Raw genomic sequence first — 13,555 nt, 5'->3', positions numbered from 1 at the left:
CCCAGTCCCCCCCAGTCCCTCCCAGTCCCTCCCAGTTCATCCCAGTTCATTTTTCACCGATTTTTAAATTTTTTTTTATTTCCCCTCACGCCGGCCCGGCGTTGGCGCCCCCTGGCGGCGCGCCATTAATGCTTCCCTGGCCCCGCCCCCCTCGTGGGCGGAGCCTCTGAGGCGCCACGGGGCGGGGCCTCCCCGCAGCCGCCTCTGATTGGTCCCTGCTCCACTGCTGGGCGGAGCTTCCCTGCGCTCCCCTCAACGACGGCAGAGGCCCCGCCCCTTCCGCCTCATTGGCTGCGGGTGCTGAAGTGGGCGTGGCTTCGGAGGCGCTGCCTGGAAAGGGGCGGGGCCAGAGGAGCCAAAATTGGGGATTTTTTTCCAGCCGGGAGCCCCAAAATTGGGGAATTTTCCCCCAAAATTTGGGAATCCCATCCAGGACCCACAAAAAAAACCCTCAGGGACCCCAAAATTTGGGAGTTTTCCCCCAAAATTTGGGAATTTTCCCCCCAGGACCTCCCAAAATCCCCCCCTGGACCCCAAAATTTAGGATTTTCCCCCAATATTTGGGACTTTTCCACCCAAAATTTGGGAATCCCACCCAGGACCCCCCAAAAACCGTCAAGGACCCCAAAATTTGGGAAATTTTCCCCAAAATTTGGGAGTTTTCCACCCAAAATATGGGAATTCTCACCCAGGACACCCCAAAATTTGGGAATTTCCCCCCAAAATTTGGGAATTCTCCCCCCAAGACCCCCCAAAATCCCCTCAGGGACCCCAAAATTTGGGAATTTCCCCCCAAAATTTGGGAATTCTCCCCCCAAAATCCCCCCCCAGACCCCAAAATTTGGGATTTTCTCCCTCAGGACCCCAAAATTTGGGATTTTCTCCCCAAATTTGGGAATTTTCCCCCCAGATTTGGGATTTTTCCCCCCAAAATTTGGACGTTTCCACCCCTGGACCTCAAAATTTGGGAATTTCCCCCAAAATTTGGGACTTTCCCCCCAGGGACCCCAAAATTTGAGATTTTTCCCCCCAAATTTGGGAATCTCCCTCCAAATTTTTGGATTTCCCCCCGAAATTTGGGAATTCTCACCCAAGACCCCCCAAAATCCCCCCCACGACCCCAAAATTTGGGAATTTTCCCACCCAAATCCCCCCAAAATTCAGGAATTTTCCCCCAAAATTTGGGATTTTCCCCCCCAAAACCCAAAAATTTGGGATTTTTCCCCCCAAAATTCAGGAATTTCCCCCCCCCAGGACCCCCCAAAGTTTGGGGCTCACCTTGGGGGGGTCCCGGGGGGTCCTGGGGGGGTCTCGAGGCTTTGCCCCGCAGGATGTCGATCACCTGGGGACCCCAAAATCCACACCTTTCACCCCAAAATTCCCCAAATCCCCAAAATTCAACCCAAAATTCACAAAATCCACACCATTCACCCCAAAATTCCCCAAATTTAACCCCAAAATCCGCAAAATTCCCGAAATTCAACCCCAAATCCACAACATTCACCCCAAAATTCCCCAAATTTAACCCCAAAATTCAACCCAAAATAACCCAAATTCCCGAAATTTAACTCCAAATTGAACCCAAAATACCCCAAAATTCAACCCAAAATTCATGCCAAAATTCAACCCAAAATTGAACCCCAAATCCCCAAAATTCCCCAAATTCAAGCCCAAATTATCAGAATTTACAAAATTCACCAAATTTAACACCAAATTTCCAAAATCCCCAAAATTCCACCCAAAATCCACAAAATCCCCAAAATTCAACCCAAAATTCAACCCCAAATCCCCAAAATTCCTGAAATTCAACCCCAAAATCCACAAAATTCAACCCAAAATTTAACCCCAAATTCTCAAAATTTACAAAATTCCCCAAATTTAACACCAAATTTCCAAAATCCCCAAAATTCAACCCAAAATTCAACCCAAAATTCATCCCAAAATCCACAAAATTCCCCAAATTTAACCCGAAAGTCCCAAAATCCCCAAAATTCAACCCAAAATTGAACCCCAAATTCACAAAATTCCTGAAATTTAACCCCAAATTCCCAATATGCCCAGAATTCAACCCAAAACTCACAAAATCCCCAAAATTTAACCCAAAATCCCCAAAATTCAACCCAAAATCCACAACATTCCCGAAATTTAACCCCAAATGCCCAAAATTCAGCCCAAAATTTAATATCAAAATCCACAAAATTCCCAAAATTTATCCCAAAATTCAACCCAAATTTAAACCCAAAATACCCCAAAATTCAACCCAAAATTGAGCCCAAAATCCCCCAAATTCCCGAAATTTAACCCCAAAATCCCCAAAATTCAACCCAAAATTGAGCCCAAAATCCCCCAAATTCCCGAAATTGAACCCCAAATTCCCAAAATCCCCAAAATTCAACCCAAAATTGAGCCCAAAATCCCCCAAATTCCCGAAATTGAACCCCAAATTCCCAAAATTCATCCCAAAGTCCACAAAATTCCCGAAATTTAACCTCAAATTCCCAAAAATTCGTGAAATTTAACTCAACTCCCCCAACATTGAACCCAACATTTCACACCAAATCCCAAAAAATCCCAAAATCTCACAGGAAATCCCCCAAACCCTCAAAATTTAACCCAAAATCCCAAAAAATCCCCAAATTTCCCGCCTGGACTCACCTCGTGCGGGTTCCTGACCCAAAATCCCCCAAAAATTCAAAATAAATCCCCAAAAATTCCCTTTAAATCCCATTTAAACCCCCAAAACTGCCCCAAATCCCCCAAATCTTCCCAAAATTTTCCCAAATTCCTCACCTGGACTCACCTGGGCACTCCCAGCCTCACCTTTGGGACACGAAATCCCCAAAAATCCCAAAAAATCCCCAAAAAATCTTAAAAATTCCCTTTAAATCCCATTTAAACCCCCCAAATCACCCCAAAATCTCCCCAAACCACCCCAAATTTATCCCAAATTTATCCCAAATTCCTCACCTGTCCCACCTGGACTCACCTGGGCTCTGCCAACCTCAATTTTGGGACACAAAATCCCCAAAAATCCCAAAAAATCCCCAAAAATTCACTTTAAATCCCATTTAAACCCCTCAAATCACCCCAAAACCACCCCAAACCGCCCCAAATCTTCCCAAATTTATCCCAAATTCCTCACCTGTCCCACCTGGACTTACCTGGGCGCTCCCAGCCTCACCTTTGGGACACAAAATCCCCAAAAATCCCCAAAAATTAAAAAAAAAAAAATCCCAAAAAATCCCTTTAAATCCCATTTAAACCCCCAAAACCGCCCCAAATCTTCCCAAATTTTTCCCGAATTTCCCCAAATTCCTCACCTGTCCCACCTGGACTCACCTGGGGGATCCTTGTGCAGGTTCCTGACCCAAAAATCCCCAAAAAATATCCAAAAAATCCCCAAAAATTGATGTTAAACCCCCCAAAAAATCCCCAAAAATTCACTTTAAACCCCAAAAATCCCCAAATTTTCCCCAAATTCCTCACCTGCCCCACCTGGACTCACCTGGGGGATCCTTGTGCGGGTTCCTGACCCAAAAATCCCCAAAAATCCCCAAAAAATCCCCAAAAAATCCCCAAAAATTCCCTTTAAATCCCATTTAAACCCCTCAAATCACCCCAAAATCCCCCAAATATTCCCAAATTTTTCCCAAATTCCTCACCTGTCCCACCTGGACTCACCTGGGCTCTGCCAACCTCAATTTTGGGACACAAAATCCCCAAAAATCCCCAAAAATTCAAAATAAATCCCCAAAAATTCACTTTAAACCCCCAAAACTGCCCCAAATCTCCTTGGAACCACCCCAAATTTATCCCAAATTTCCCCAAATTTCTCACCTGAGTCCCAGAACTCACCTGGGCTCTGCCAACCTCAATTTTGGGACGCAAAATCCCCAAAAATCCCCAAAAAATCCCCAAAAATTCCCTTTAAATCCCATTTAAACCCCCAAAACCGCCCCAAATCTCCCCACATTTTTCCCAAATTTTCCCGAATTTTCCCAAATGTCTCACCTGTCCCCCCTGGACTCACCTGGGCTCTGCCAACCTCAATTTTGGGACGCAAAATCCCCAAAAATCCCCAAAAAATCCCCAAAAATTCCCTTTAAATCCCATTTAAACCCCCAAAACCACCCCAAACCGCCCCAAATCTTCCCAAATTTATCCCAAATTCCTCACCTGCCCCACCTGGACTTACCTGGGCGCTCCCAGCCTCACCTTTGGGACACAAAATCCCCAAAAATCCCCAAAAATTAAAAAAAAAAAATCCCAAAAATTCCCTTTAAATCCCATTTAAGCCCCTCAAATCACCCCAAAACCACCCCAAATCCCCCAAATCTTCCCAAATTTATCCCAAATTCCTCACCTGTCCCACCTGGACTCACCTGGGCACTCCCAGCCTCACCTTTGGGACACAAAATCCCCAAAAATCCCCAAAAATTCAAAATAAATCCCAAAAAATCCCTTTAAATCCCATTTAAGCCCCTCAAATCACCCCAAAATCCCCCCAAACCACCCCAAATCTTCCCAAAATTTCCCCAAATTTCCCACCTGGACTCACCTGGGGGATCCTTGTGCAGGTTCCTGACCCAAAAAATCCCCAAAAATCCCCAAAAAATCCCCAAAAATTCCCGTTAAATCCCATTTAAACCCCCCAAATCACCCCAAAATCTCCCCAAAACCCCCCCAAATTTATCCCAAATTTATCCCAAATTCCTCACCTGTCCCACCTGGACTCACCTGGGCACTCCCAGCCTCACCTTTGGGACACGAAATCCCCAAAAATCCCCAAAAAATCCCAAAAAATCCCCAAAAATTCCCTTTAAATCCCATTTAAACCCCTCAAATCACCCCAAAATCCCCCAAATATTCCCAAATTTTTCCCAAATTCCTCACCTGTCCCACCTGGACTCACCTGGGCTCTGCCAACCTCAATTTTGGGACGCAAAATCCCCAAAAATCCCCAAAAAATCCCCAAAAATTCCCTTTAAATCCCATTTGAACCCCCAAAACCGCCCCAAATCTTCCCAAATTTTTCCCAAATTTTCCCGAATTTTCCCAAATGTCTCACCTGTCCCACCTGGACTCACCTGGGCTCTGCCAACCTCAATTTTGGGACACAAAATCCCCAAAAATCCCCAAAAAATCCCCAAAAATTCCCTTTAAATCCCATTTAAACCCCCAAAACCACCCCAAACCGCCCCAAATCTTCCCAAATTTATCCCAAATTCCTCACCTGTCCCACCTGGACTTACCTGGGCGCTCCCAGCCTCACCTTTGGGACACAAAATCCCCAAAAATCCCCAAAAAATCCCCAAAAATTCACTTTAAATCTCATTTAAACCCCTCAAATCACCCCAAAATCCCCCCAAAATCCCCCCAAATCTTCCCAAAATTTTCCCAAATTCCTCACCTGTCCCACCTGGACTCACCTGGGCACTCCCAGCCTCACCTTTGGGACACAAAATCCCCAAAAATCCCAAAAAAAATCCCAAAAAACCCCAAAAATTCCCTTTAAATCCCATTTAAACCCCCAAAACCGCCCCAAATCCCCCAAATCTTCCCAAAATTTCCCCAAATTCCTCACCTGTCCCACCTGGACTCACCTGGGCACTCCCAGCCTCACCTTTGGGACACAAAATCCCCAAAAATCCCAAAAAAATCCCAAAAAACCCCAAAAAATTCCCTTTAAATCCCATTTAAACCCCCAAAACCGCCCCAAATCTTCCCAAAATTTCCCCAAATTCCTCACCTGTCCCCCCTGGACTCACCTGGGCTCTGCCAACCTCAATTTTGGGACGCAAAATCCCCAAAAATCCCAAAAAAATCCCCAAAAATTCCCTTTAAATCCCATTTAAACCCCTCAAATCACCCCAAAATCCCCCAAAACCACCCCAAATTTATCCCAAATTTATGCCAAATTCCTCACCTGTCCCACCTGGACTCACCTGGGCACTCCCAGCCTCACCTTTGGGACACAAAATCCCCAAAAATCCCAAAAAAATCCCAAAAAAACCCCAAAAAATTCACTTTAAATCCCATTTAAACCCCCCAAATCACCCCAAAATCCCCCAAAACCCCCCCAAATTTATCCCAAATTTATCCCAAATTCCTCACCTGTCCCACCTGGACTCACCTGGGCACTCCCAGCCTCACCTTTGGGACACAAAATCCCCAAAAATCCCAAAAAAATCCCAAAAAACCCCAAAAAATTCACTTTAAATCCCATTTAAACCCCCCAAATCACCCCAAAATCTCCCCAAACCACCCCAAATTTTTCCCAAATTTATCCCAAATTCCTCACCTGTCCCACCTGGACTCACCTGGGCTCTGCCAACCTCAATTTTGGGACGCAAAATCCCCAAAAATCCCAAAAAAATCCCCAAAAATTCACTTTAAATCCCATTTAAACCCCAAAACCGCCCCAAATCTTCCCAAATTTTTCCCGAATTTCCCCAAATTCCTCACCTGCCCCACCTGGACTCACCTGGGGGATCCTTGTGCAGGTTCCTGACCCAAAATCCCAAAAAATCCCCAAAAAAATCTCCAAAAATTCACTTTAAATCCCATTTAAACCCCCAAATCACCCCAAAATCCCCCAAAATCCCCCCAAATTTTTCCCAAATTCCTCACCTGTCCCACCTGGACTCACCTGGGCTCTGCCAACCTCAATTTTGGGACACAAAATCCCCAAAAATCCCCAAAAAATCCCCAAAAATTCCCTTTAAATCCCATTTAAACCCCAAAACCGCCCCAAATCTTCCCACATTTTTCCCAAATCTTCCCGAATTTTCCCGAATTTCCCCAAACTCCTCACCTGGGCGCTGGCCGCCACGGCGGCGGCGGTGTCGTTGTGCAGGTTGCGCAGGCCGCAGTCGGCGCCGCAGCGCAGCAGCAGCCGCAGCAGCCGCAGCAGCCCCCGGCCCGCGGCCGCGTGCAGCGCCGTGCAGCCCGCGTACGACTGCGCGTTCACGCTCGCCCCGCGCTGCAACACAGAAAAAATATCGGAAAATTCAATTAAAATAGACCAAAATAATAAAATAAAATTTTAAAAAAAATCCCCCCCAAAATCCCATAAAATTCCCCCCAAAATCCCATAAAATCAAGAAAAAAATCCCAAAAAATCCCATAAAAAACCAAAAAATCCCAAAAAATCACCCCAAAAATCCCATAAAATTGCACCCAAAAATCCCATAAAATTCCCCAAAAAATCCCATAAAAACCAAAAAATCCCAAAAAATCACCCCAAAAATCCCATAAAAACCCCTGAAAAAATCCCCCAAAAAATCCCATTAAAAATCCCATAAAATTCCCCCAAAAAATCCCCCAAAAAATCCCCCCCAAAAATCCCATAAAATTCTATAAAAATCACCCCAAAAGTCCCCCCAAACCCGCGTACGACTGCGCGTTCACGCTCGCCCCGCGCTGCAAGCCCAGAAAAAATCTCGGAAAATTCAATTAAAATAGCCCAAAATAATAAAATAAAATTTAAAAAAAAATCCCCCCCAAAAATCCCATAAAATTCCCCCCAAAATCCCATAAAATCAAGAAAAAAATCCCAAAAAATCCCATAAAAAACCAAAAAAATCCCAAACCATCACCCCAAAAATCCCATAAAATTCCACCCAAAAAATCAAGAAAAAATCCCAAAAATCACCCCAAAAATCCCATAAAATTCCCAAAAAACCCCATTAAAAATCCCATAAAATTCTGAGAAAATTCACAAAAATCTCCCCCCAAACCCGCGTCCGACTGCGCGTTCACGCTCGCCCCGCGCTGCAACCCCAGAAAAAACCCCCAAAATATTGTAAAATTCAATTAAAATAGACCAAAATAATAAAATAAAATTTAAAAAAAAAATCCCCCCAAAAATCGCATAAAAATCCCATAAAATTCCCCCAAAAATCCCATAAAAAACCAAAAAAATCCCAAAACATCACCCCAAAAATCCCATAAAATTCCACCCAAAAAAATCAAGAAAAAATCCCAAAACATCACCCCAAAAATCCCATAAAATTCCCCCAAAAAATCCCATAAAAAACAAAAAAAAATCCCATAAAATTCCCCCAAAAAACCCGTAAAAAATCTCATAAAATTCTGAGAAAATTCACAAAAATCCCCCCAAACCCGCGTCCGACTGCGCGTTCACGCTCGCCCCGCACTGCAACCCCCCAAAAAATCATAAAATTAAATGTAAATAGCCCAAAACAATAAAATAAAATTTAAAAAAAAATCCCCCCCAAAAATCCCATAAAAGTCCCCCAAAAAATCCCATAGAAATCCCCAAAACTCCCAAAAAATCCCATTAAAAATCCCATAAAATTCCTCAAAAAATCACTCCAAAAATCCCATAAAATTCCTCAAAAAATCCCAAAAATTCCCCCAAAAAATCCCATTTAAATCCCATAAAATTCCCCAAAAAATCCCATTAAAAATCCCATAAAATTCCTCAAAAAATCCCATAAAAGAACCAAAAAAAATCCCAGAAAATCTCCCCAAAAATCCCATAAAATTCCCCAAAAAATCCCAAAAATCACCCCAAAAATCCCATAAAATTCCACCCAAAAAATCAAGAAAAAATCCCAAAACATCACCCCAAAAATCCTACTAAACTACCCCAAAAATCCCATAAAATTCCCCCAAAAATCAAAAAAAATCAAGAAAAAAAATCCCAAAACATTACCCCAAAAATCCCATAAAAATCCCTGAAAAATCCCCCAAAAAATCCCATCAAAAATCCCATAAAATTCTCCCCAAAAATCCCCCAAAAAAATCCCATTAAAAATCCCATTAAATTCCCAAAAATTACCCCCAAAAATCTCATAAAATTCCCCAAAACATCACCCCAAAAAATCCCATTAAAAATCCCATAAAATTCCCCCCAAAAATCCCATAAAAATCCCTCCAAAAAATCTCATAAAAATCCCATAAAATTCCTAAATATTCCCCAAAAAATCCCATTAAAAATACCACTAAAATCACCCCAAAAATCCCATAAAATTCTGCAAAAATCACCCCAAAAATCCCCCCAAACCCGCGTCCGACTGCGCGTTCACGCTCGCCCCGCGCTGCAAGCCCAGAAAAACCCCCAAAAAATCACAAAATAAATTAAAATTATCGGAAAATTCAATTAAAATAGACCAACATAATAAAATTTTAAAAAAAAGTCCCACCCAAAAAATCCCCCCAAAAATCCCATAAAATTAAAAAAATATGCAAAAATTCTCTCAAAAATCCCATTAAAAATCCCCAAAAAATCACCCCAAAAATCCCATAAAATTCTCCCAAAAAATCCCATAAAAAAACCAAAAAAAATCCCAAACCATCACCCCAAAAATCCCATAAAATTCCCCAAAAAATCCCAAAAATCCCTCAAAAAATCCCATAAAATTGCACCCAAAAATCACACAAAATTCCCCAAAAAATCCCATAAAAAAACCCAAAAAATCCCAAAAAATCACCCCAAAAACCCCATAAAAATCCCTGAAAAATCCCCCAAAAAATCCCATTAAAAATCCCATAAAATTCCCCCAAAAAATTCCCCATAAAATCCCCCCCAAAAATCCCATAAAATTCTATAAGAATCACCCCAAAAATCCCCCCAAACCCGCGTCCGACTGCGCGTTCACGCTCGCCCCGCGCTGCAAGCCCCCAAAAATACCGGAAAATTAAATTTAAATACCCCAAAATAATAAGAAAATTAAAAAAAAAAATTCCCCCTCAAAATCCCATAAAAGTAAAAAATACGCAAAAATCCCCTTAAAAATCCCCTTAAAAATAAAAAAAATCCCCCAAAAAACCCCAAAAATACCCCAAAATATCCCATAAAAAACCAAAAAAATCCCAAAAAAATCACCCCAAAAACTCCATAAAAATACCCCAAAAGTCCTAAAATACCAAGAAAAAAATCCCCAAAAATCACCCCAAAAATCCCATAAAATTTCCATAATATTCCCAAAAATCCCCCTAAAGATCCCATAAAATTCCCCCCCAAAATCCCATAAAATGCCCCAAAAAAATCCCAAAAATCACCCCAAAAATTCCCCCCAAAATCCCCGAAAAATCCCCCAAAAAATCCCCCAAAAAAACCCCAAAAAAATCCAAAAATCACCCCAAAAATTCCCCCCAAAATCCCCCAAAAAATTCCCCAAAAAATCACCCCCAAAAATCCCATAAAATTCTATAAAAATCACCCCAAAAATCCCCCCAAACCCGCGTCCGACTGCGCGTTCACGCTCGCCCCGCGCTGCAAGCCCAGAAAAACCCCCAAAAAATCAGAAAATTAAATTAAAATTACCTAGAGATGGTAAAATAGAATTTAACCCCCCCAAAAAAATTCCATCGAAATCCCATAAAATTAAAAAAAATATGGAAAAATTCCCTCAAAAATCCCATAGAATGCAAAAAAATCCCACCCAAAAATCATCCCAGAAATTCCATAAAATTCCCCCCAAAAATCACCCCAAAAATCCCATAAAAATACCCCAAAAAAATCCCATAAAAAACCCAAAAAAATCCCCAAGAATCACCCCAAAAATCCCGTTAAAATCCCATAAAATTCCAAAAATTCCCAAAAAAATCACCCCTAAAATACCCCAAAAATCACCCCTAAAATCCCATTAAAAATCCCATTAAACTCCCAAAAATTACCCCCAAAAAATCCCATAAAATTCCCCCAAAAATCCAATAAAAATCCCCCAAAAAAAATCCCATAAAATTTCCATAATATTCCCAAAAATTCCCCTAAAAATCCCATAAAATTCCCTATAAAACCCCAAAATCACCCCTAAAAACCCCCATAAAATCCCCCCAAAAATCACCTAAAAAATCCCCCCCAAAAAGCCAAATCCCCCCAACTCCCCCTTAAATCCCCCAAAAACCCCCAAACTTTCCTAAAATATTCCCAAAAAATCCCAAAATTCCCAAAAACCCCCCAAAATCCCCCCCAAAAAATCCCTAAAAAACCCAAATTTTTTTTCCAAAAATCTCCTCAAAACCCCCCTAAAACTCCCCCAAAAGCCCTGAAAAAACCCTCAAAAATCCCCAAAATTCCCAAAAAAATCCCAACATTTTCCCAAAATTGCCAAATTTTTCCCAAATTTTCCCAAAATTCCCAAATTTTCCCCCAAATTCCGGCACCTGCAGCAGCAGCTCGGCCATCTCCAGGCTGTCGTTCTCCACGGCGTGCAGCAGCGGCGAGCGGCCGCTCTTGATGTCCTGCAATCCCCAAAATCCCCCAAAATCCCCCAAAATTCCATCAAAATTCCCTCAAAATTTCATCAAATTCATGAAATTCCAAAATTCCCAAAAATTACCCGCAAAATTTAAAAAAAATCCAAAAAAATCCCCAAAAAAATCAAAATATTTTCTCAAAAATTCCACCAAAAAATCAAAATATTTTCTCAAAAAATTCACCAAAATTCCCTAAAAATTCACAAATTGACAAAATTCCCAAATTGTCAAAAATCCCCCCAAAATTAAAAAAAAAACACCAAAAATTCCCCCAAAATATCAAAATAATTCCCCAAATTCCACCAAGAATTCCGTCAAAATTCCATTAAATTAATGAAATTACAAAATTCCCCAAAATCCCCCAAAAGAACCTGTCAATTTAAGATAAATTTTAAAAATCCCCCAAAAATCAAAATATTTTCTGAAAAGTTCCACCAAAAAATCAAAATATTGTCTCAAAAATTTCAGCAAAATTCCAACAAAATTCCATGAAATAAATGAAATTCCAAAATTCCCAAAAATTCCCCCAAAATTTAAAAAAAAATCCAAAAAATTCCCCAAAAAAATCAAAATATTTTCTCAAAAATTCCCCTAAAAATCAAAATGTTTTCAAAAAATTTTTCCAAAACCCCACAAAATTCCATCAAAATTCCATGAATGTCACAAAATTACAAAATTCCCAAAAACTCCCCAAAATTAAAAAAATCCCCCAAAATTGAAAAAATCCCTCAAAAAATCAAAATATTTTCTTAAAATTTCCCCCAAATCCCCCAAAATCCCATCAAAATTCCATGAAATTCACAAAATTTAAAAATTCCCAAAAATCCCCCCAAAAATACCCCGAAATTTAAAAAAAAATTTTAAAATCACCAAAAATCCCCCCCAAAATCAAAATAATTTTGCACAATTTCCCTCAAAATTCCGTCAAAATTCCATGAAATTCGCAAAATTCCAAAATTCCCAAAAATCCCCCCCAAAATTTAAAAAAATCCCCAAAATTTCCCCCCAAAAATCCCCCAAAAATCAAAATAATTTTCCCAAAAAATCACAATAATTCCCCAAAAATCCCCTTTAAACCTCCCAAACTTCCCGAATTTTCCCAAATTTCCCCAATTTTATAGAATTTCCTGGAATTTCTCACCCCGGTGTCGGCGCCGTGCTCCAGCAGCAGCAGGGAGCCCCCCAAAATCCCCCCAAAATTTTGCAAAATATTCCCCAAAAAATCCCCAAAAAACCCCAAAAAAATCCCTAAAAAATTTCTAAAAAAATTCCTAAAAAATTTTTTAAAAAATTCCTAAAAAATTCCCCAAAAATTCCTAAAAAATTCCCCCCAAAAAATTCAAAAAAATTCACAAAAAATTCACCAAAAAATCAAAATAATTCCCAAAAAAATCAAAATAATTCCCAAAAAAATCCCCTTTAAACCCCCCCAAACCCCCCCAAACCCCCCTCAAATCTTCCCAAACTTCCCGAATTTTCCCAAATTTCCCCAATTTTATAGAATTTCCTGGAATTTCTCACCCCGGCGTCGACGTCGGCGCCGTGCTCCAGCAGCAGCAGGGAGCCCCCCAAAAATCCACAAAAACTCCCCAAAAATCCCAAATAAAATCCCAAAAAATTCCCAAAAAATTCCCAAAAAATTCCTAAAAAAATTTCCAAAAAATTCCTAAAAAATTCCCCCCAAAATTCAAAAAAATTCACAAAAAATTCACCAAAAAATCAAAATAATTCCCAAAAAAATCAAAATAATTCCCAAAAAATCCCCTTTAAACCCCCCCAAACCCCCCCAAACCCCCCTCAAATCTTCCCAAACTTCCCGAATTTTCCCAAATTTCCCCAATTTTATAGAATTTTCTGGAATTTCTCACCCCGGCGTCGACGTCGGCGCCGTGCTCCAGCAGCAGCAGGACGCTCTCGCGGGACCCCGAGGCCACGGCCACGTGCAGGGGGGTCAGGCCTGGGGGAGGGGCAGAGACCCCCAAAAAATTCATGAGACCCCCCCCAGAAACTCCCAAAAAATCCCCAAAAAATTCCCACCCAAAAAAATTTAAAATTGCAAAAAATTCCCCCAAAAATTCTCCAAAAATTCCCCCAAAATTCAAAATTAAAAAAAAAAAAATCCCCCCGTTTCCCCCTCAATTTTCCCCCAAATTTTCCTCAATTTTTTCTCCATTTTCCCTCAAATTTTTCCTGATTTTTTTTCCCACATTTTCCCGAAAATCCCCATTTTCCCCCAATTTCCCCCATATTTTCCGCAATTTTTCCCCATTTTCCCCCCAATTTCCCCCATATTTTCCCCAGTTTTTCCCCATTTTCCCCCCGTTTT

General features: G+C 41.0%; 1 protein-coding gene across 1 annotated transcript; it reads right to left on the bottom strand.

The window, feature by feature from the left end:
* Positions 1-69: 69 nt before the first annotated feature.
* On the bottom strand, positions 70-13,224 carry LOC135288571 (B-cell lymphoma 3 protein homolog). The gene is made up of 5 exons (XM_064401955.1): positions 13,098-13,224; positions 11,137-11,214; positions 6,815-6,982; positions 1,279-1,342; positions 70-330 (listed from the first exon to the last, which is right to left on the bottom strand). Exons 1-5 carry the CDS (start codon positions 13,218-13,220, stop codon positions 86-88), a joined length of 678 nt encoding a protein of 225 aa, XP_064258025.1. The 5' UTR covers positions 13,221-13,224; the 3' UTR covers positions 70-85.
* Positions 13,225-13,555: the final 331 nt, after the last annotated feature.

Source organism: Passer domesticus, chromosome 33 (assembly GCF_036417665.1).
Source record: "Passer domesticus isolate bPasDom1 chromosome 33, bPasDom1.hap1, whole genome shotgun sequence".
Classification (NCBI taxonomy): Eukaryota; Metazoa; Chordata; class Aves; order Passeriformes; family Passeridae; genus Passer; species Passer domesticus.
This window is presented reverse-complemented; position numbering and strand designations above follow the sequence as displayed.

Bases quoted from the DNA above. Each gene is read 5' to 3' on its own strand.
- LOC135288571 (XM_064401955.1), bottom strand. From the start codon at position 13,220: ATGAATTTTTTGGGGGTCTCTGCCCCTCCCCCAGGCCTGACCCCCCTG. The intron at 1,343-6,814 runs GTGAGGAGTTTG...TGGGGTCCCCAG, and splicing joins CCGTGGCGGCCAGCGCCCAG to GTGATCGACATCCTGCGGGG. The intron at 331-1,278 runs GTGAGCCCCAAA...GCCCCTTTCCAG, and splicing joins CCCCCCGGGACCCCCCCAAG to GCAGCGCCTCCGAAGCCACG.